The sequence below is a fragment of the Bos grunniens genome, chromosome 4, assembly GCF_055505025.1.
Source record: "Bos grunniens cultivar Pamir isolate PY7600 chromosome 4, Bosgru_T2T1.0, whole genome shotgun sequence".
Classification (NCBI taxonomy): domain Eukaryota; kingdom Metazoa; phylum Chordata; class Mammalia; order Artiodactyla; family Bovidae; genus Bos; species Bos grunniens.
This window is the reverse complement of record NC_141168.1, coordinates 76000103-76024154: the sequence shown is the minus strand read 5'-3', so window position 1 is coordinate 76024154 and position 24052 is coordinate 76000103. Positions and strand designations below refer to the sequence as shown.

Here is a 24052-nt window from a genome sequence, read left to right as displayed (position 1 = left end):
ATTGGGACACTCCCCCCAACAAATACTTCAGCATGAATGTCATGAATAATTCAGCATGCACAGTAATTGACAGAATGTTTATATTTTAGGTTAGATAGCCATAAAGTTTACAAAGAATTTTAGATTGATATGTGGAGAGTCAGAAAGTCCAAGTGCCTGATGAGTTCTGGGACCAGAGACACCTGCCCAGCTTGTGATCTAGAAGGGAAATCAAGACATTTGTGCAAAGAGCTAGACAGCAAAGTGTTACACAATCAGCTCTCTGGGTCTAGACTGCCATAAGTAAGACTCCAAATCTGAGACAGAAGAGAAACAGTGAAGGAACAGAGAACAGTGAATGGAAGGAATGCTTGGGGCAAAGAGGGGAGAAGGCATTCTAAATGGAGGAGACCCTACAATCAGGAAAACTCCAGGCAAGGGGGTAATCCCGGCATTCACACTGAGACAATGAATAGAAAACACATCTGTTGCTCGTAACCTCAGAGCCCCACGATAATAACAACAGAAATGTTATTAATTATAAATCCATTTTGAACATTTCTTCCTCCTTACAAGTATGTCCTAATAAGTGCAAACCAGAACCAATTTCAGAATTTTAAAAATGAAAAATATTCTTTAAAATGTGCAGATTTTGGAAGTCATCAGTAATACTGAAGGGAAAAATAGATTCCAAAAAGATAACTAAATTTATGAGATTATTTATATTTTAAATAGCAGTTACTTGAATTCATGCAATTCAACAAACATTTAACAAGAACCTGCTATGTACTAGAAACTCTGCAGGTGCTGGAAATAATAGCAGTGAACAAAATAGAGAAAAATCCCTGTCCTTAGGAAGTTTATATCCTAGTTGGGGAAGAAGGACAATAAACAAAAGAGGCAAAATACTTATTTTGACAGATGGTGATACATGTTCTGGAGAGAAATAAAACAAGAAATGGATTAGAGAATCACCAGTGAGTGGGAAGGGGTGCTACTTTAAATAGAGCAGCCAGAAAAGGTTTTGCTGAGAAGGTGACATTTGAACCAAGATGTGCAGGAGATGGCAAGAACAGCTGGCAATTTACCCTGAGCATTTCTAGAGCCCACATTCAACATGATTGGTGATTGTGAGACAGCAAAGGGAACAGAAAAATAAGTTCAGCAGAACATCCGTTGGAGTCCTACTCTTGTTTGCACATCTCAAAGCTGTGAGAAGAATCCCTTTAACTTCTTGAATCCAGTTTCAGTTTTCATAATGCTAAATCCTAACAGTTTAACTGAGTTCTTCCCCTGGACCAGGAACTGTGAAGTATTCATTGCGGTGAGCCTGTTTCATCTTCCCCCCAAATACTAGAGGTATCATCAGTCCCCCTTCACAGATGCTGAAGATGATGTTAAGTAATTAGCCTGAGATCACACAGTCCAGCAAGTAGAAGAGCCGTGATTCACATTCAGAGCCCAAACATTTAGCCATGAAACCAGGCAAGCAGGAGGGTGTCGAGCTTTGTACACCACTTTCTACATGTACCTTTATTATAATAATTGGAATTCCTTTGCCTTAAAATATAACTTGAGTTCCGTGTCTCCTGGTTTAGAGTTTATGGGAACTTGAGTAGAATTTGTATCCTGCTGTTGGGTGAAAATTGTATAAATCTTGATTATGTTGAATTGGTTCATAGTGTCTTTCAGGTCTACTCTTTCCTTCTACTTTTCTGTCTATTCTATTAAGTTTTGAGAGTTTGATATTGAAACCCCAACTAAAAAATCTTAATTTGCATACTTAAAAATATTATAATATATAGTAGAACTATATGTAACTTTGCTCTGTATTTTCCAAGTCTCCTGTAAATGTGTTATCATACTTTCATAGTTTAGAAAAAAAAAAAAAACTTGAAAATTTGATTTTATTAGTCAGTTGCAATGTTCACAAAGGTCTCTATTTTTTTTCCTTTTGCAATCTAGGGACTGCCATACCTCAGCTGGGTCTCATTCTTCCTGAACTGCTTTAGTTAAGATTACCCAAACTTGGATTTCAAAGGAGTACTTTCATTGTTCCATCTGTCACACCAAGTAATTGGGACCAGCTGGATGTCAGGATGCGGGTGGCGATCATCGTAATCCTACTTTTCTTTTGTAAAGCCGCTGAGCTCCGCAAGGCAAGCCCTGGGGGTGCAAGAAACCGAGTGAACCATGGCCGGGCTGGTGGAAGCCGGAAAAGCTCCAACCCGGTCAAACGCTATGCACCAGGCCTCGCCTGTGAGGTGTACACATACCTTCACGAAAAATACTTAGATTGTCAAGAAAGAAAACTCGTTTATGTGCTGCCCGACTGGCCTCAGGATTTGCTGCACATGCTGTTAGCAAGAAACAAAATCCGTATACTGAAGAACAGCATGTTTTCCAAGTTTAAAAAGCTGAAAAGCTTGGATCTACAACAGAATGAGATCTCCAAAATTGAGAGTGAGGCTTTCTTCGGTTTAAATAAACTCACCACTCTCTTACTGCAGCACAACCAGATCAAAGTCTTGACAGAGGAAGTGTTCATTTATACACCTCTCCTGAGCTATCTGCGTCTTTATGACAACCCTTGGCATTGTACTTGTGAGATGGAAACGCTTATTTCAATGCTGCAGATTCCAAGGAATCGGAATTTGGGGAACTATGCCAAGTGTGAAAGCCCACAAGAACTGAAAAATAAAAAACTGAGGCAGATAAAATCTGAACAGTTATGTAATGAAGAAGAAAGTGAACAATTGGAGCCAAGACCCCAATTGTCAGGAAAACCCCCAGTCATCAAGACTGAGGTGGACTCTACTCTTTGTCACAACTATGTATTTCCCATACAGACACTGGACTGCAGAAGAAAAGGTTTGTAAGTTGCTTACTTTTTCATTTTTGTGGACGATTAAAAATGCTTTTTGAATGTTATGAATCCGTGCACCACCACCACCTACCCATGACTTAGAATTTCTGGTGTCATTTCCGCCATGGGAGATTTTAGTGAGGCTCTTGACATATTAGTGAAGACACTGTGTGGTCTGAGCACTGTTAATCTACCCTGGGACAACAAACAATTTAGTTGTCTCTTTCATTTCTGACATAGGTTAATAACTTATTTGTAATATTAAATTAAAGCCAGATGTCATTGAATTAGGGTTGTATAGAAAATGGTATTATTCCTTCCAATTACTGTAGGGTTTTTTTTTTTTTTAAGAACAGAAAGGAAATGTTAAGATGAACCGAGAGACTCCAGCACGTCTCAAAGAAATTATAGACAGGAATCTGTTAATGTTGAAGAAACAGAAGTCAATTTGTTGATTTATCAGCGAAGTCATGCTCAAGGCTTGCCCCCCTCACTCTGAGTGTGGAAGGTGGCACCTGGTTAAATAGCACCATGACCATATGACACCAAAAGATTTGCTTACTATGACACTCTGTGAATTTTGATGCTAAAGTAGAGCGATTACAGCATTGTAAGCTGGGAGATGCCATCATGGGATCCTTTAAGTTCGAGAGAAAGTGCTCATTAATTGAGAACCTACTATGCTCCAGGTATTTCACATACATGCTGTCCACAGCTGCCAGCAAGGTAGTAGTAATATCCCCATCTGTAGAGGGTAGGAGGAGGAGAAAGAGGCTAAGGGACATTCAGACACTTGCTTGTGGTCTCACAGGTAAGCAGCAAAGCTAAGTCCACCTGAGCCTGCTGGCGTCCAGAATTAGTCTGCTGCTGCTGTTGCTGCTGCTAAGTCACGTCAGTCATGTCCGACTCTGTGTGACCCCATCCCTGGGATTCTCCAAGCAAGATCACTGGAGTGGGTTGCCATTTCCTTCTCCAATGCATGAAAGTGAAAAGTGAAAGGGAAGTCACTCAGTCATGTGTGACTCTTAGTGACCCCATGGACTGCAGCCTACCACGCTCCTCCATCCATGGCATTTTCCAGGCAAGAGTACTGGAGTGGGGTGCCATTGCCTTCTCCAAGAATTAACCTAATCATGTTCAAACAAGCTCCTGAACACGGGAAGCATTAAAGAATTTGAGGAAAGTTGGTACACATCGTTTCTCTGTAACTCACTGCTACAGTGAGTACTTGGTGCTTCAGGCCAAAGAACATGTTTTACTAGGATTTTCTTTGTAATGCTTAAAAACTTGAATTATACATTTAAAAAAATGATTACGAAGCTACTATTCCTAGACTTGAGTTAGAAAATTACTCGATATTGCTGAGGTTCTATCCTTAAGCTAAAGTTCATTTGCACTTGCTATACCAGAGAAAATAGAGTTAAACTCATTATCTGAGAAAAAATGCATCAAAACAAAATTGAAGATTTCTACAACTAGCTGCTGCTGCTGCTAAGTCGCTTCAGTCGTGGACCACACTGTAATTTAAGAAAAGATAACATAGTAGGAAAGAACTTTCTTATTTACTGTTTTCCTACCCTTGGGCCATTCCTTCTCTAGTAAGTCTGTTTCTGCCTTTGTCTTTGTTTCCATAATATTTTTGACTCTTGGCAAAAATCAACTTAGAAAAATACAAATTTATTTTTATTGCTTTCCTTCCTCAAGTTATTGTTGTCTAAGCACAACCTTTCAGATATGCCCCATAAATTCATTGCCCTTGCTTTAGAAACACATATTATTTACTGGAAAGCAAAGTTTCATGACATGCACAGCTAGTACATATCATTCAGGTTCATACACTAAAGACAACTTGAGTTCCTCCACGTATTAATAATGGTGTAAATCAGAGCCTATACTTTTTAGATTATAAAATGAAGGGTAGTTTTTTCTTTTAATATCATCAATATAAATCTCCCTCACTATGGTTGATATCACTCTATTGATTCAGTTGGTCATTTACTTTTCATTTTTTGTTATATTGTTGATTCTCATAAGTTTAAAGTCAAGGATCTTGTCTTTTAAATTCCCTTTGGTACTGCCTGGCACAGGGCCATGTTCTTTAGATTGATGGCAATAGTTGAGCTGCTTCCTTTGCTCTTACAAAGCAGTAATTTAAGCAACTTTTAAAAATAAAAATACATAGTAATTAAAAATCATGACTAGAATTCAAGTATGACAATCTGAATTTTATCCATTGTAGTTTTCCTTATTCCATTTTATAAATAGATAATAAATGTCAGCTACTAAGAATGACTGTTCAGCAGTATTTATCTCTTAACTCTCTGCCAGAATATAGCAATATTTTTGATTGTGCTTCACATGTTGGACACCATGTAGGATCTCTCTCTTTTTTTTTTTTTTTTTAAGTTGCTCAGTTGTGTCCAACTCTTTGCAGCCCCATGGGCTGTAACCTGCCAGGCTGCTTTGTCCATGGAATTCTCCAGGCAAGAATACTGGAGTGGGAAGCTGTTCCCTTCTCCAGGGGATCTTCCCAACCCAGGGATCAAACCCAGGTCTCCCATGTTGCAGGCAGAATTTTTACCATCTGAGCCACCAGGGAAGCCCTAAAGAAGTCAAGAATGGAACTAGCAGTGGTATTAATGAGAAGTGTTAGTTGCTCAGTCATGTCCGACTCTTTACAACCCCATGAACTGTAGCCCACCAGGCTCTTCTGTCCATGGAATTCTCCAGGCAAGAATACTGGAGTGGGTAGCCATTTCCTTCTCCAGGGGTCAAACCCAGGTCTTCTGCATTGCCAGCAGGTTCTTTACCATCTAAGCCACCAGGGAAGCCCATATTAATGAGAACTGCCATCTAAATGCTCTGTGTTCCTAAGATATAGCAGTTTTATGCATTGTCATTTAATCCTTGGGGCTTCCCCAGTGGTTCAGTAGTAAAGAATCCACCTGCAATGCAGGAGACCTGGTTTCTGTCCCTGGGTCGGGAAGTTCCTCTGGAGGAGGGCATGGCAACCCATTCCAGTATTCTTGCCTGGACAATCCCATGGACAGAGTAGCCTGGTAGGCTATGGTCCACGGAGTCGCAAAGAATCAGACATGACTGAAGCGACTGAGCACACACACACATTTACTCCTCACAACCTTAAAGAAATACTAGCATTATCATTTTATGAAGAAAGAAGCTGAGGAGTAGAGAAGTTAAGTTGCCCTTTAAGGTCATGTAGGTAGTCCCGAAGCAATTCCCAAGCCATTGGTCACCATGTTGCTGCTGCTACTGCTGCTAAGTTGCTTCAGTCGTGTCTGACTCTGTGCAACCCCATAGACGACAGCCCACCAGGCTCCCCCATCCCTGGGATTCTCCAGGCAAGAACACTGAAGTGGGTTGCCATTTCCTTCTCCAATGCATGAAAGTGAAAGGTGAAAGTGAAGTCACTCAGTCGTGTCCGACTCTTAGCAACCCCATGAACTGCAGCCCACCAGGCTCCTCCGTCCATGGGATTTTCCAGGAAAGAGTGCTGGAGTGGGGTGCCATTGCCTTCTCCAATTGGTCACCATACAATTCACCATATACCATCACCTTCAAGATTTGGGGTATGCCTGTTAACCAAGAAGACTTTATAAAAGCCTTCTGGGTGCTTCCTCCCAGTATTGACTGTCCTCTTAGGCTCTGTACAACACATCAACCTGCAGTCACACACAAGGAACCTGAATACAGATTCCCCTGCCTTGGGAGTTATACCTTCCCCAACTGACGGATGATGAGTCAGATGGTGTGCATAGGGTACCTAATACATACCAGTTTGACCACATAGACCTCAAAGATCACTATTTTTGCCTTAAACATCTGACAACAAGAAAAAGAAAATAATAGCTCTATTCACTGGGAGGCACTTTACCAACAAAACTTAGTCTTTCAAAGGGAATAAATGTGAGATTAGTTAAAAGGCATATTTATACCTTATTGAGATGGATGGATTTGGCAAAAATACGTGAAAGTAGGTTTTAAAAACTGCTTTTTAGCTTCACACTTACCAGAATAATTTGCTATTTTTAAGGATTCATTTTCCTCCTAAGATTAGGGCTGGGGAGAATTATGACCAAAAATTGCTCCCAGCTGCCTCCAAAGTTAATTTCACTATTAGTTTGAAGAATAATTAGGAATCTTTAATTCACAATAGACTAAGGTCATTTATGTCTCTTTACCTACCACTACCAAACCTTCAGAGTAGTTCTGACATGGCTAACAATCAAGATAGCCTACTAAATGGGAAATTACCTGGAAAAAAATCCCAGTTTCCTCCTCAAAATCAGCAAAGTTTGGTGAGGGGAGAGGCAATGCTTGTCAGGGGTGATAATCAAGTCAATTTGGCATTTATTGAAGGTTTACCAAAATTATTGGATAGCAGCAAATAACCAAGTGGTGCCTGGTCTAGAAATGGGGGCATTGACCAAATTTGACTTCTGGTCTCAGGACGTTTATATTTATATAATCTTTATCAAAGGCAACCATATTTCACATCAATATTTGCAATTGTCATTTAAGTTTAAGGTTAAAAACAAAAGACTGTTTTTACTCATCAGTACAACAAATAAGATTTTTCCATGTGTTCTAAGCCTACTGGTAGAGGCTTTGGTTTGCCTTTACTGGTATTACTTGTGGATCCTATTTTTACCCAGGGCTGCTGGTAACAATGCCAAAGTTGGTTCTGCAATTCATATTCCTCTTCCACAGGTCTGCCACAATGGTTAAGCTGGGTTTCAGGGTGTTCTCATAAACATTTTTTCTACCCATTTATTTGTGGTAAACCCACTTTAGCTTCGGAGAAGGCAATGGCAACCCACTCCAGTACTCTTGCCTGGAAAATCCCATGGACGGAGGAGCCTGGCAGGCTGCAGTCCATGGGGTCGCTAAAAGTTGGACACAACTGAGTGACTTCACTTTCACTTTTCACTTTCATGCATTGGAGAAGGAAATGGCAACTCACTCCAGTGTTCTTGCCTTGAGAATCCCAGGGATGGGGGAGCCTGGTGGACTGTCATCTATGGGGTCGCACAGGGTTGGACACGACTGAAGCAACTTAGCAGCAGCAGTAGCACTTTAACTTGTTCTACAATGGTTGCTTGAAAGGTCTCTTATCATTCACTCTCTTGCCCAACCCAGCAGATGTTGGTTCAGCAAGCAAATCCTGATAAATAAGCTGCTTTCCAGAGCCTGCTGCTGCTGCTGCTAAGTTGCTTCAGTCATGTCTGACTCTGTGCAACCCCATAGATGGCAGCCCACTAGGCTCCTCTGTCCCTGGGATTCTCCAGGCAAGAATACTGGAGTGGGTTGCCATTTCCTTCTCCAATGCATGAGAGTGAAAAGTGAAAATGAAGTTGCTCAGTCGTGCCTGACTCTTAGCGACCCCATGGACTGCAGCCTACCAGGCTCCTCCGTCCATGGGATTTTCCAGGCAAGAGCACTGGATTGGGGTGCCATTGCCTTCTTCCAGAGCCTAGAAGATACTAACTCTGCTGGCAAGGAAGACCTCAGCCCTTAATGGCTTTGTAGGGTTTTGGTGAGAACTTGGGCTTTTATTCATAGTGAGATGAGAAACAAAGGATTCTGCCATCTGGTAAAGTGACAGATCTGACTTATGTTTTAAAGTCATGTGGACTTAGGACAATATTGGGATGATCCAGACAAGAGGTGATGGTGGCTTAGACCAATGTGGTCACAGTGAGGGAAGAGAGGGGAGGTGGGATCCTGGATATTTTGAAATAAAACTTTATTTTCTTTTAAAAATCTGAGAAAATGCCACAACCATTCATTGCCAATAATTATTCTAAATGCTAAATGTCAAGAAATTATTTCTTCTGCCTACCCTCAAGTGTTCTCTGTGGTTTTCAGTTCTTTCTAGCATCTCCATCTCCTTGTTTACTTGGAGTATGTAAGAGAGAATATAGCTCTCCAGTCAGGGTCTTGCTGGTCCTAAAGGAGGATATTACCTCAGTATTTCAACATTATAAGTTCAAATCTTAAAATCTTTCACATTTCTATGTGTTGGCAAACACAGTTCTAGGTCAAATGAGACAGTATCTTATCAGAGGATGGAAATAAAGTCAATCCAAATTTTCAAAGCACTTTTACTATAAGAGGGCTCAATATTCTTATGGCTTCCCTGGTAGCTCAGATGGTAAGGAATCTGTCTGCAATGCAGGATACCTAGGTTCAATTTCTGGGTTGGGAAGATTCCCCTGGAGAAGACAATGGCAACTCACTCCAGTATTCTTGCCTGGAGAATTCCATGGACAAAAAGCCCGGCAGGTTACAGCCCCTGGGGTCGCAAAGAGTAGGACATGATTGAGCGACTAACACTTTCACTTTCATACTTTCAATATTGCTGAATCATTTTGGGCTTCAAAATCACTGCAGATGGTATCTGCAGCATGAAATTAAAAGACACTTGCTCCTTGGAAGAAAAGCTATGACCAACCTAGACAGCATATTAAAAAGCAGAGACATTACTTTGCCAACAAAGGTCCATCTAGTCAAAGCTATGGTTTTTCCAGTAGTCATGTATGGATGTGAAATTTGGACTATAAAGAAAGCTGAGCACCAAAGAATTGATCCTTTTGAACTGTGGTGTTGGAGAAGACTCTTGAGAGTCCCTTGGACTGCAAGGAGATCAAACCAGTCCATCCGCAAGGAAATCAGTCCTGAATATTCATTGGAAGGCCTGATGCTGAAGCTGAAGTTCCAATACTTTGGCCACCTGATGCGAAGAACTGACTTAATTTGAAAAGACCCTGATGCTGGGAGGGACTGGGGGCAGGAGGAGAAGGAGACGACAGAGGCTGAGATGGTTGGATGGCATCACCGACTCAGTGGACATGAGTTTGAGCAAGCTTCAGGAGATGGTGATGAACAGAGAAGCCTGGCGTGCTGCAGTCTATGGGGTCACAAAGAGTCGGACACTACTGAGCAACTGAACTGAAACTCAACATATTTAACGAGCTCATTGTTTCCCATGTGTTATTAGATAACTAACTTTGTTGCTGCCTAAAAACTACCCCAAACCCTAGCAGCTTAAAGCAACACACTTCATTATCTCACAGTTTCTGTAGGTCAGGAAACCAGACATGGGTTAGCTAAGTCCACTGCTTCAGGATCTCTCACGAGGCTGCAATAAGGTATTGACCAGGGCTTGGTTCTGTGGTCTCATCTGAAGACTCAACTGGAAAAACATCTTCTTCCAAGCTCATATGGCTTGGCAGGATTCAGTTCCTTAAGGACTGAGGGCCTGAGTTCCTTGCTGGCTGTCAGCCAGAGGCCCCCCTTAATTACTTGCCATGTAAGCCTCTCCAACATGGCACCTTGCTTCATCAAAGCCACCAAAAGAGAGTCTGCTAGCATGACAGAAGTCACAATTACTGATAACCTAATTATGAAAGTGACATCCTATCATATTTGCTACATTCTATTGTTAGAAGCAAGTCACTAGGTTCAGCCCATACTTAGGGAGAAGAGTTTACACAAGAACATGAATATCAGTAGAGGGATTGTTGGGTGCCATTTTAGAGGCTGGCTTATTTATTTGTAATATATTAGACATTGTTCTAAACCTCCTTCATGAAGCTTTCATGGCTAGGAGGGTATGAAAATGAAAAAAAAATCAGTAAGATGTACACTGTGTCTGATGTTGCTATCTACTATTGAAAAAAAAAAAAACGGAAATGGTATTATTACTGTTGTCTGCTTGAAAGCAGAGAGATATCATTTTAAATACAGAGCCAGAAAGGTCTTATAGCCATCCCAATATATTGTTTCCACCCCTGTTGCTGCCCCATCCTCATTTTACCCTACATATGCCAGGTTTGAGGATTGTAGGCAGATGGGCAGCATAAATGAGACTGAAAGGTACCATGACTAGCCAACAGAGCATAGCAGTTAGAAGCACAGGTTTGGGGGCTAGCATGTCTTGTTTAAATCCTAGGTGTGTGACTATGAACACGTTGTGCCTCTACTTTATCTGTAAAATGAGGATAAATGTACTTTCTAGCTTATAGGATTCTTGCACTTAATACTTGTTAGGACACCTAGAAAAGTTCTTATGCAGAGATACTAAGATACCAAGATCCCATCAAGAAGAAAAAAGCTAATTTAACAGTAATAAGGATACCAGAGAAGGAAACCATTGACCATGGATTCTAAGCTGTTAAAAGAAGGGAGGAAATAAGACTGGATCTTTATGAAGATAAACATACTATTAGTTAAGAAATCATATATACCAGAGGGTTTTTAAAAAATATTTGGAAGAAATTATCAGCAACTCAGTTATTCTGTAGCAAAAAGGGAATCATGGATAGATGTATACCACCTTTCATAAACTTTACTGTACCTAGTTCAAAGAATTTCTACATATTCAAGAAGTCTTTGGTCATGCTACTTCTCAGGTATGAACTAATCTGCATATTTTATTTGTTGCTTCTAGTTTCTTAGGTCCGAACAGGTTTGTTTCTCTTCATAGGTTCCACTTGCTCTACTTAGAATTGAGCAAAACCTCTTCAGAATATTTTGCTAAAGATTAAAATAAAGGGCAAGTATTATGCTAAAATATAAAATAAACATGCTTTATAGTTCTATAAAGCATAATTTAAAGATATATAAATATGAAAGATAGGAGAACCTTAATTGCCTATTAACCTATGAAAACTGGATTCTTCTTCCAGAGGCTTCTCTTGTAGCAGTAGTAGTGGTAGCAGCATTATTATTATTATTGTTGTTGTTGTTCCTGAGGAGTCCAGTTACTGCAGTACCTCGGGAAGAGTTGGAGATGAGTGAGTACAACTGAGTCACAAGGATTCAGGGAGTAAATAGTGATCAGGAAGCAAATGAGGACTATACTTTCTCGAATTTTAGCATCCAAGGAAAGGAGAAATAAGATAACAGCTTGAGGGTCATCAAGGTCAAGGGCTTTTGCTTCTTTTTTAGGATGGTGAAATCTGAGCTTATCTGTTGAGAGGTGAGGGATGAAATGAAGATGCTGCAGAGAGGCAGTAATTAGTAGTCAAAGCTCTTAGAGGAGTAGGAAGGGAATCAGAGGGGACACGCGTGGAATGGTTTGATTTGTAGGTTTTATTTTGTTTCAGCTTTCTATTTTTGAAAAGCTTTCCAGGTGATTCTAACAAACGGATAGCCTTGAGCCCTACTAGCCCACACTGCCTGTTGTCCTCCTTGCCGTCTCTAAGAAGTTTCTCAGAACATTTCAGCAATGAGTGATATCTGCTCCTCTAAGTGAGATGCACTTAGGTTGCTGGGCTTTGGAGGAATTCAGTATATTCTCAGGCTTGTTCATAGTAAAGTTCTTTGGCTTTAGATGGGTTATCCTTTTTCCTTTCAAGAGCTGACTCTTTATCACATGAGTGATAGAGTCAGTGGGGTCCAGAGGAGAGCTTGGTAACCTGAACATGATTTTTTTTCTAGAGTTGAAGAAAGTTCCAAACAACATTCCTCCAGATATTGTTAAACTTGACTTGTCACACAATAAAATCAACCAACTTCGACCCAAGGAGTTTGAAGATGTTCATGAGTTAAAGAAATTAAACCTCAGCAGCAATGGCATTCAATTCATAGATCCTGGTAAGTTCCACAAATAGCCTTTTTAACAGACCACAGGTATTCTCTGGCAACATTTATAGTAAATACAATTTAGTTTTTGAAAAACTAAAAAGAACTTTGAATTTAATTAGAACTTGCTTGGCACTCAGAGAAATATTTGCCAAATTGTTGCTTTATGAAATAAGTAATAGTATGTAATATTACTAAGCTACAGTTATTCAATTGGTCAATTATTCAATTGGCCCAAAGAAGTGTTTTGTAGAATATATTTAAAAAATAAGAGTATGTGGCTAATAATATGCTACACATGTTGTGATTTTTTTTAAAAGGAAATTCAGATTTGGCATTCTCTTTGCTATTCGTTAAGTCCCAACTTGTTTAAAGTAAGACTTTAACAGTAAATTTGAAACATTCTGCTAAGCAGAATAAATTAAGTTCATAAAATTAAGTATGCTCATAAATTAAGATAAAATGTGCTCAACTTAGAGCCAGGTAGATTTTTTACTACTACTACATTGCTTCAGTTGTGTCCGACTCTGTGCGACCCCATGGACGGCAGCCCACCAGGCTTCTCCGTCCATGGGATTCTCCAGGCAAGAACACTGGGGTGGGTTGCCATTTCCTTCTCCAATGCATGAAAGTGGAAAGTGAAAAGTGAAGTCATTCAGTCGTGTCCTACTCTTAGCGACCCCATGGACTGCAGCCTACCAGGCTCCTCCATCCATGGGATTTTCCAGGCAACAGTACTGGAGTGGGGTGCCATTGCCTTCTCTGAGATAGATTTTTACCTAATCCAAAATCAAGATCAATTCTTTTTCATCCTTCAAACCTCTTCTCCATTTGCTAAGCAAAGCCCCTGACAAGAATGAATATGGTAAGTTAACACACTGAATTTAGAAAGAACTGAGAATGATTGCAATGGTGATCAGATTTGTAATGTACACAATATTTGTGTCTTCCTAATTGAGAAGCCCAGTGTTTAAAAATATGTATTAATGCATATATGCTATCTTAAGTCACTTCAGTCATGTCCAACTCTTTGTTGACCCTATGGACTGTAGCCTGCCAGGCTCCTCTGTCCATGGAATTCTCCAGGCAAGAATACTGGAGTGGATTTCCATGTCCTCCTCCAGGGGATCTTCCTGACCCAGGGATAGAACCCAGGTCTCTTATGTCTCCTGCATTGGCAGGCAGGTTCTTTACCACTTGTGCCACCTTGGAATACTATTTTTTTGTTGTTGTTGTTTTTCTTTTTTTGTTATTTTTGTTGTTATTGTTATTTTTCTTTTTTTAAAAAAAATTATTTATTTTATTAATTGAAGGATAATTGCTTTACAAAATTTTATTGTTTTATGTCAAACATCAACATGAATCAGCCATAGGTATACATATGTCCCCTCCCTCTCATCTCCCTCCCCATTCCACCCCTCTAGGTTGATACAGAGCCCCTGTTTGAGTTCCCTGAGTTATACAGCAAATTCCCATTGGCTATTTAACATGTGGTAGTGTAGGTTTCCATGTACTCTCTGCTTACATCTCACCCTCTCCTCCCCTCCCACCCACCTGTATCCTTAAGTCTGCTCTCTATGTCTATTCCTCCATTACTGCCCTGCAAATAAATTAATTGGTACCATCTTTCTAGGTACCACATATATGCATTAGTATATGATATTTATCTGTCTCTTTCTGACATATTTCACTCTGTATAATAGGCTCTAGGTTCATCCACCTCATTAGAACTGACACAAATGTGTGCCTTTTATGGCTAAGTAATATTCCATTGTATATATGTACCATAGCTTCTTTATCCATTCATCTGTTGATGAGCATCTAGGTTGCTTCCATGTCCTAGCTATTGTAAATAGTGCTGCGGTGAACTTTGGGGTACATGTATCTTTTTCCGTTTTGGTTTCCTCAGGGTATATGCCTAGTGTGGGATTGCTGGGTCATATGGTGGTTTTATTCCTAGTTTTTTAAGGACTCTCCATACTGTCTTTCATAGTGGCTGTATCAATTTGCATTCCCAACAGTGCAAGAGGGTTCCCTTTTCTCCAGACTCTCTCCAGCACTTGTTGTTTGTAGACTTTTTGATGATGACCATTCTGACTGGTGTGAGGTGATATCTCATTGTGGTTTTGATATGCATTTCTCTGATAGTGAGCAATGTCGAGCATATTTTCATGTGTCTGTCAGCCATCTGTTTGTCTTTGGTGAAATGTCAGTTTAGGTCTTTTTAAATTGAAGTAAAATAGTTGATTTACAATATTGTGTTAGTTTCATGTGTACAGAAAAGTGATTCAAGAATACATATGTATTTTTTCAGGTTCTTTTTCATTATAAGTTATCACGAGATATTAAATATAGTGACCTGTGCTACACAGGGAATCCTTGTTGTTTATTTTATATATAGTAGTATATAATTTCACTGACTTACTCATTATTTTAATCTCTAAGCCCATCCATATGGCTGCAAATGGCAATATTTCATTCTGGCTGAGTAATATTGTGTGTGTATCTGTATATATACATAAACATTCATCTATCAATAGACACTTAGGTTGCTTCCATGTCTTGGGTATTGCAAATAGTACCTGCAGTATTATCCTTTCCCCCTTTGTTCAACTCAGTTTCAGGAAAGTATGATATTTTCTACATTAACAAATATGTACTGAGCATCTGGAAAATGTCAACCACTTTTCCTTGGTAAATCTTCTGGAACAAAAAAGCATCTCAGAACTTTTAAGTGGTCATTTAAGTCAAAATGACCTTTAAAACTTTTAAAATAAATACCTTCTATATTTCAGGGTTTTTGAGTTGAAACACTGCCAAAGCAAACTTACTTTAATGATGTATGCTGATAGGTATACAAATGCAGTGAAATATATCAATCTTTAAAAGGCAATGTGAATAACAGTCTCATAAAATGCCAGATATTATTGCAGAAAAAGGAAAGAAGGCACCCCCATTTTAGAATCTGCCTCCTTTAAGGAACAAATGAAAAGTAGCTTTCGCAAGTGCCCAAATATGTATGGTTTAAGTAACAACTTTAGCATTTTCGAAATAAAATATAGGAATGTTTACAGATGCTTTCAATCTGAAGGGCTAATTTCTGTTAAGAAAAGTAAACAGTGAGATGATTGACTCACAAATGTTAGTTTTTTTTGAATGCAGTGTTTTCAGAACTATCATTGCAAGGGCTGACCTTTTGCTCCTTCGCAGCAGCCTGTTCCTCACTCCCTCCTCCTCCCCACACCCAAGTCATTGCTTTGCACCAAAATATAATTCTTTGGGGGGCTTCCCTGGTAGTTCAGCTGGTAAAGAATCCTCCTGCAATGCAGGAGATCCCAGGTTAAATTTCCTGGGTCGAGAAGATTCCCTGGAGAAGCGAAATTTCCTGGGTCGAGAAGATCCCCTGGAGAAGTGATAGGCTACCCACTCCAGTATTCATGGGGTTCTCGGTGGCTCAGAAGATAAAGAATCCATCTGCAATGTGGGAGACCCAGGTTCAATCCCTGGGTTGGGAAGATCCCCTGGAGGAGGGCATGGCAACCCACTCCAGTATTCTTGCCTGGAGAATCCCCATGGACAGAGGAGCCTGGCAGGCTATACTCCATGGGGTTGCAAAGAGTTGGATGCAACTAAGCACACATGGGTTTTGTCTGAGAACAAATGATATGAAAAAGGTTAATGGTATTGGCTTGAGAGTGTATTTTTGAAATTCCACATAAGGGCACTGTATACCCTAGCCAAAAGTATTTTAAAACAGCAATGAGAAAATGTTTAAAATAGAAACAAAATATTTAAAATCAGGATTGACCTGTTACAGCGTACCTGTTCTATTCACATTAACTGAAATAGGGATAATTTATGTTTAGATTTCTTTACTCTCAGAGAAGAAAAATAGCTTTTTGTTGTATTATTTTGTTATGTGTTCAATATTTGTTTTAATTATGTACCCTCTGGTGAAATTAAATACATATGAATTCAAGGCTGATAGCTATCATAGCTTGCCAAAATACAACCAGATGTTTTCAAAATATTGATAATTTTTTTTTGTTTTGGACAATACAAGAATATAATTTCTTCCCCATAAACTTGGAAATGGCTGTTTTCTAGGCATTTTCAGAGTTTATTCATTTCCCAAAGAGCTGTCCGATTTCTGAGCACATTTCTCATTTTTTGTGCACTTATGTCTTACATTGAAATATTTTCCTAATCCATGTCTTTCTGTGGCATTTTTCCAGCAGGTATTAAAAAATGCACATGAGCACGAAATACATTTTTTAGAGATCTAACTTAAAACTGATTTTTCAAATAAAAAATTGTACTCTAATTAATCTAATCAAGGGGGGAGCTTTGAGTAAAAACATGTTTCAGAATTTTTCATTTAGACATGTATACTGTTGCTGCTGCTGCTAAGTCGCTTCAGTCATGTCTGACTCTGTGCGATCCCATAGACAGCAGCCCACCAGGCTCCCCTGTCCCTGGGATTCTATACTGTTAGGGAAATATAATTAAAACCAGAGTCCTCACCCAGCATAGAAATCCTCTCCACAAAGTAGTAGAGAAAGAAAACTCTTTTATTATTGAATAAGCATTAAATTGGAATGTGATGTATACAACAGGCAATCTGCAAAGAGATTGCAGAGGCAGAAAGAAATCTCACCCTTTATATAGCCAAGCAAATACAACCTAGCATATGTGTGTTTTCAGAATACATGTTTGATCCCTGGGTAGGGAAGAGCCAACCCAGAGAAGGGAAAAGCTACCCACGCCAGTATTCTGGCCTGGAGAATTCCAGGGACTATACAGTCCATGGGGTCTCAAAGAGTTGGACATGACTGAGTGACTTTCACTTTCACTTTCAGTCCTTAAGTAAGAAGACTTGACAACACCACTTGCCAAACATAGTTCATTCTAAAAGCTTACCGAGCAATTGGAGTGGCCATCTGTGTTAGCTAATTGGCTTTATCAAGAAGAAAACAAACTTCTGTCTTTATGACAAGAGATAATTTTGCGCCTTAAAGGCTTCTACCCTCCCACAGTAACTGGGAGGCAGGAGTGTTTCTTCCCTTGATGTTTCCATTTCAAAGAGATTGTTCCCAGGTTTTTAAGCAGGATGTTCCTCAGAGAGCTGAGAAAGGCCTCTTTAGTCTTCTAAAGGATGTGTATACATTTCAAAAAAGAAGAGAAAGTACTTGGAAGTTTTCTAAAGTAAGAACTCTGAGAAAAAGGAGGTTAAGGAAAATCTTTTCCTTTATTTTCAACAGCGAGAATTGTCTCTTACTTTTAAATTTGTCCTTATAATATACAGTGCACTTAACCTAATTACTCACTGGTTTAATAAATATTTTCCGTTTCTAGCTGCTTTTTTAGGACTCACACATTTAGAAGAGTTAGATTTATCAAACAACAGTCTGCAAAACTTTGACTATGGTGTATTAGAAGACTTGTATTTTTTGAAACTCTTGTGGCTCAGAGAGAACCCTTGGAGATGTGATTACAACATCCACTACCTCTACTACTGGTTAAAGCATCACTACAACGTGCATTATAATGGCCTGGAATGCAAAATGCCTGAAGAATACAAAGGGTGGTTTGTAGGAAAGTATGTTCGGAGTTACTATGAAGAATGCCCCAAAGACAAATTACCAGCATACCCTGAAACATTTGACCAGGATATGGAAGATGATGAATGGGAAAAAATACATAAGGATCATACAGCAAAGAAGCAAAGTGTAAGAATCACTATTGTGGGATAATAGAATTGTTCTTGTTGCAACTAGTTTTGCCTTTGCTATACTGGTGTTGGAAAACCGCATGTTTACATTTTGATTAACTGTATTACTTATTTATGCAGGATTATCCAACTAAAGGAAGGTTCCCTTGATTACTATTGTTGTGACAATATAGTAATCAGAGGAATACTCTTATCCTGCTTGCCTGCCTGTTTGCCGAACAGCTTTCGATGATGATCCCACACTGGTAACCTGCAGGAGTTGGGTCCTAATGATGGCATTAGATTTTCATAATGTCCTGTATAAATCTTTTTACTGCTTTTTGAAAATAAAAATTAAAAAAAAGCTTGGTTCATTTTCACATGCTTTTCAAGAGCTGTGTGCACATACCTAAAGATGATCAAATGAAGAGATACAAATGATTAGTAATAATAAAATCTTATTCTCTCCCCTCTACCCCCCCGCCTTTTTTTCCAGTAAGTCAGCTTATGCACTGAATAAATTTCCATGTTTGATTCCTGTGCACTCCAAAATGAGGTCCTGGTAAACTCAAATTCTCCACTACTTTTCACTGATCCTTGCAAAAAAAAAAAAAAAAAATGTCCAGCTAAACCGGAAGAATTGTCACATGCAATAAGCCAAGAATCTGAGAATTATGTTAGAAATTGTTAGAAGACCGGACTCTGAGAAGCAGTTGTACGTGGTGTGAATCATGAGCCCTGAACAGGTATAAACACTAGTAAGTGTGGAAACAGCACTGGTGTTTTAACAGAATTTAGGCTATGGAGCCGCCTGTCAGTGGGAAGGATCTGAGCCCTTCATATGTGAAGGAGCATAAAACAGGATGAAATTAGGATTCAGGGTCAGGATTTGAGATGAAAAAGAAACAAAAAAGAAATTGATATCAGAAGCAACTGAGGGAGCAGGTGGTATGGAAGAGAAGCCCATGGGGTTGCAGGTTAAAATTAGCTCACCTAGAAAAACAGATCACCAGAAAGAGAGGAAGTATTTGGAGACTAACCCCATCAGTTTGTATTTTGATAGTACTATTCTATTAGAAAAATAAAATGAAATATGTGCATATCATTAGAAATACAATTTTTTATGCAGATTTCCTTTTTCATACTGAGTTGAATATATTTTCATTTCTTATATCAAGGTATTCATACAAAGTTTAGCAACTGATCTTTGATACTTGCACAGATTTCCAAAGTATAGAAATGATAAATAACAGATAGTATTGAACATGTTTTTTTGGCTGTGCCATGTGGCTTATGGGGTCTTAGTTCCCTGACCAGAGACTGAACCCCGGCCATGGCAACAAAAGTGCCCAGTCCGAACCCCTGGACCACCTGGGAATTCTGTTGAGCATTTCTGAAGCACCGACTAGAGCTCAGACACTGTGCTAAGAGCTTCACATGTTCTTTTTCTAATTCTTACAAGATCCTCCTGAGGTACATATTATCTGCCTTTTCTAGATGAGGAATCCGAGGCATAGAGTATGCCTCCTGAAACACCTTTCTCCTTTTTCTCCTGAAATACCTGTGAGGGCTGGAGACAATCTTTGGGTCAAGTCAGTTAAATCTGTACTAATATGTATAGGAAACCAAGAGAGTGGGGAACAGGAAGAATTGCTGGAGCTTGTGGCTTAGGAAATGACACAGCATTGTAAGGTTCTAAGCTCTATGCCCTTTTTCCTATGGTTTGGGTCAGGGTGGAGACTTAAGAGACACTGGTTCTCAAAGCAAGTTCTCACATTCAACATGATAGGTTGAAGGCAGCTGTTAAATTTGAAGTGTTACCAGAGAGATATAATAAATTTACTTATTGTTGATGAGCACTTAGAGTGGAATATTAAAGAAAACATCCAAGATTTGATGGTGGAGAAAGCCCAGGTGGGACCATAGTAGGAGACAAAGGCACTCAATGGAGAGGTGAAGGTTCTGGAAAGGAATAAGGATATTAAGTCTGATTCAAACAAAGGACCCAAATTACTCTCTGGTTTAGTTTTTGGAGGCTAGTTGGGAATTTTATTGGTTGATTTTTATATTCAGGATTATCCCCAGGGATCTATTTGGAAATAAAGCTCTGGAACACACTGTGATACAAACTGATCTGGATCATCCAAAAGTAAGTTGTTTAGAATCGCTACTATCTTCCATGGCCAAAATTTAAATATGTTTTTGAAAGTTTAACATTGCTATTTTTATGTATCAGAGTTCATAGTTTCTCAGGGAAGCATTGCTGATCAATGATGGAATGAACAATTAGATACTTCCTTTCCTGCCAATTTCTTATCATTTAATAACTTGTCTTTGCAACTTCCTTCTGTTCAATAGGCAATGAAATTCAGGAGTTTTTTAAAAGTATATTTTATAGTAGTCAAAAATAATACAATCCTGAGATCTCCATATTTGAACACATATGTTTAAATATCACCTGAATTTTTATTCAAATACCCAAGTGTTTGTTTTTTTAACTAGTTCTAAGATTCTTTGATTTTTTTCTTTTTTGAAGTAAATAAGATTTACTACAAGCTAAGGTCTCCTGAGTCCTAAGTCTGAGTCAGTTCTGACCTAAATCTTGACTCTTTGAGAAAGATATTTAATATTAAACAGTGTGGATTAGTCATTTATTAAACTTTCCCTCTCCTGGAGTTTTCACCGTGGATCAATTAATACCCATTTCTGAGAAATCTGAATAAGGCTCCTGCTCTGACAAATAGAAGCAATTCAGTAATAAGAATCTACTTGGCTAAATTCTGTGAGATTCGGGGGCTTCTTTCTGCAGGAGGCAGAGTATTTGGTGAATGGATGGGGAGATGTAATATGTATCAGTCAACAGTGTGACTAATCGGTATAAATGAGAGAATCAGTAATAATAACATGAATATGGTAGGCAAACTGGAAAATTACTTCATAAATTCTATTCCCCCCAAAATTAAGTATTTTATTCTATGAATTCTAGAAACATAAACATGCAACTTTGGGAGTATTTACAAGTCAAGTGTTTTCTGAACTGATCTCATCTTGCCAGTCATCAAGTCGGTGTAGAAAAACTGCAGTCAAGTGGAGCCTCTCATCCCTTATGAATCTGTTTTGCTCAGATTCAAAAATGTAACTGCTGGACTTAAAAATCACTATGTGTATCCTTCCCAAATGTATGCTCAAGTGTTTCATCATATACTCTGCATCAGTTCAGTTCAGTGCTACATCACATACTCTGCATCAGTTTATTTCAGTCGCTCAGTCATGTCAGACTCTGCGACCCTACAGACTGTAGCATGCCAGGCCTCCCTACCATCACCAACTCCCGAAGTTTACTCAGACTCATGTCCATTGAGTCAGTGATGCCATCCAACCATCTCCTCCTCTGTTGTCCCCTTCTCCTCCCACCTTCAATCTTTCCCAGCATCAGGGTCTTTTCAGATGAGTGAGCTCTTCGCATCAGGTGGCCAAAGTATTGGAGTTTTAGCTTCAGCATCAGGCCTTCCAGTGAATATTCAGGACTGATTTCCTTGAGGATGGACTGGTTCAATCTCCTTGCTATTGAAGGGACTCTCAAGAGTCTTCTCCAACACCACAATTCATAAGGATCAATTCTTTGGCACTCAGCTTTCTTTATAGTCCAACTCTCACATCCATACAGGACCACTGGAAAGACCATAGCTTTGACTAAATGGATCTTTGTTGGCAAAGTAATGTCTCTGCTTTTTAATAAGCTGTCTAGGTTGATCCTAGCTTTTCTTCCAAGGGAGCAAGCATCTTTTAATTTCATGGCTACAGTCACCATCTGCAGTGATTTTGAAGCCCCCAAAATAAAGTCTCTCACTGTTTCCACTGTTTCCCCATCTATTTCCCATGAAGTGATGGAACCGGATGCCATGATCTTCGTTTTCTGAATGTTGAATTTCAAGCCAACTTTTCATTCTCATCTTTCACTTTCATCAACAGACTCTTTAGTTCTCCTTTGCTTTCTGCCATAAGGGTGGTGTCATCTGCATATCTGAGGTTATTGATATTTCTCCCAACAATCTTGATTCCAGCTTGTGCTTCATCCAGCCCAGCATTTCTCATGATGTACTCTGCATGTAAATTAAATAAGCAGGGTGACAATATACAGCCTTGACATACTCCTTTCCCGATGTGGAACCAGCCTGTTGTTCCATGTCCAGTTCGAACTGTTGCTTCCTGACCTGCATATAGGTTTCTCAAGAGGCAGGTCAGGTGGTCTGGTATTCCCATCTCTTTCAGAATTTTCCACAGTTTATTGTGATCCACACAGTCAAAGGCTTTGGCATAGTCAATAAAGCAGAAGTAGATTTTTTTCTGGAACTCTTGTGCTTTCTCAGTGATCCAGCAGATGTTGGCAATTTGATCTCTGGTTCCTCTGCCTTTTATAAATCCAGCTGAACATCTGGAAGTTCATGGTTCATGTACTGTTGAAGCCTGGCTTGGAGAATTTTGATCATCATTTTGCTAGTGTGTGAGATGAGTGCAATTGTGCGACAGTTTGAATATTCTTTGGCATTGTCTTCCTTTGGGATTGGAATGAAAACTGACCTTTTCCAGTCCTGTAGCCACTGCTGAGTTTACCAAATTTGCTGGCATATGGAGTGCAGCACTTTCACAGCATCATCTTTTAGGATTTGAAGTAGCTCAACTGGAATTCCATCACCTCCACTAGCTTTGTTTATAGTGATGCTTCCTAAGGCCCACTTGACTTCACATTCCAGGCTCTAGAGTCTGGCTCTAGGTGAGTGATCATGCCATCATGATTATCTGGGTTGTGAAGATCTTTTTTGTATAGTTCTTCTGTGTATTCTTGCCACCTCTTCTTAACATCTGTTTCTGTTAGGTCCATACCATTTCTGTCGTTTATTGTGCCCATCTTTTCATGAAATGTTCCCTTGGTATCTCTAATTTTCTTGAAGAGATCTCTAGTCTTTCCCATTCTATTGTTTTCCTCTATTTCTTTGCATTGATCACTGAGGAAGGCTTTCTTATCTCTCCGTGCTAGTCTTTGGAACTCTGCATTCAAATGGGTGTATCTTTCCTTTTCTCCTTTGCCTTTAGCTTCTCTCCTTTTCACAGCTGTTTGTAAGGCCTCCTCAGACAACCATTTTGCCTTTTGCATTTCTTTTTCTTGGGGATGATCTTGATCACTGCCTCCTATACAGTGTCACAAACCTCCATCCATAGTTCTTCAGGCACTCTGTCTATCAGATCTAATCCCTTGAATCTATTTGTCACTTCTACTGTATAATCTTAAGGGATTTGATTTAGGTCATACCTGAATGGTCTAGTGGTTTTCCCTACTTTCTTCAATTTAAGTCTGAATTTGGCAATAAGGAGTTCATGATCTGAGCCACAGTCAGCTCCCAGTCTTGTTTTTGCTGACTGTATAGAGCTTCTCCATCTTTGGCTGCAAAGAATATAATCAATCTGATTTCAATATTGACCATCTGGTGATGTCCATGTGTAGAGTCATCTCTTGTGTTGTTGGAAGAGGGTGTTTGCTGTTTACAAGTCAAGCATTTCCTGAACTGATCTCATCTTGCCAGTCATCGAGTCTGTGTAGAAAAACTGCAGTCAAGTGGAGCCTTTCATCCCTTATGAATCTGTTTTGCTCAGGTTCAAAAATGCAACTGTTGGACTTAAAAATCACTATGTGTATACTTCCCAAATGTATGCTCAAGTGTTTCATCATATACTCTGGCTGCTGCTGCTGCTGCTGCTAAGTCACTTCAGTCGTGTCCAACTCTGCGACCCCATAGACGGCAGCCCACCAGGCTCCACTTGTCCCTGGGATTCTCCAGGTAAGAACACTGGAGTGGGTTGCCATTTCCTTCTCCAGTATACTCTGGCTA

General features: G+C 39.5%; 2 protein-coding genes across 4 annotated transcripts in view; one reads left to right on the top strand and one right to left on the bottom strand.

Annotated features, from left to right (window-relative positions):
• The window catches only part of LRRC17 (leucine rich repeat containing 17), a 35684-nt gene extending 17045 nt beyond the window's left edge, over positions 1–18639 (top strand). Inside the window, exons 2-5 of one of the 3 annotated variants that reach the window (XM_086397061.1) lie at positions 1945–2850; positions 12311–12466; positions 17810–18183; positions 18306–18639. In XM_086397061.1, the coding sequence (XP_086253187.1) occupies positions 2079–2850; positions 12311–12466; positions 17810–18183; positions 18306–18335 (1332 nt within the window). In that variant the 5' untranslated portion in view covers positions 1945–2078 and the 3' untranslated portion in view covers positions 18336–18639. Of the gene's footprint in view, positions 1–1944; positions 2851–3656; positions 3807–12310; positions 12467–17809 lie in introns of those variants that run through there. The other 2 variants (XM_086397062.1, XM_086397063.1) reach the window with 2 other exon arrangements.
• FBXL13 (F-box and leucine rich repeat protein 13) overlaps positions 1–24052 on the bottom strand; it is a 219973-nt gene that overhangs the window by 116847 nt on the left and 79074 nt on the right. The gene's annotated exons all lie outside the window — the stretch shown is intronic.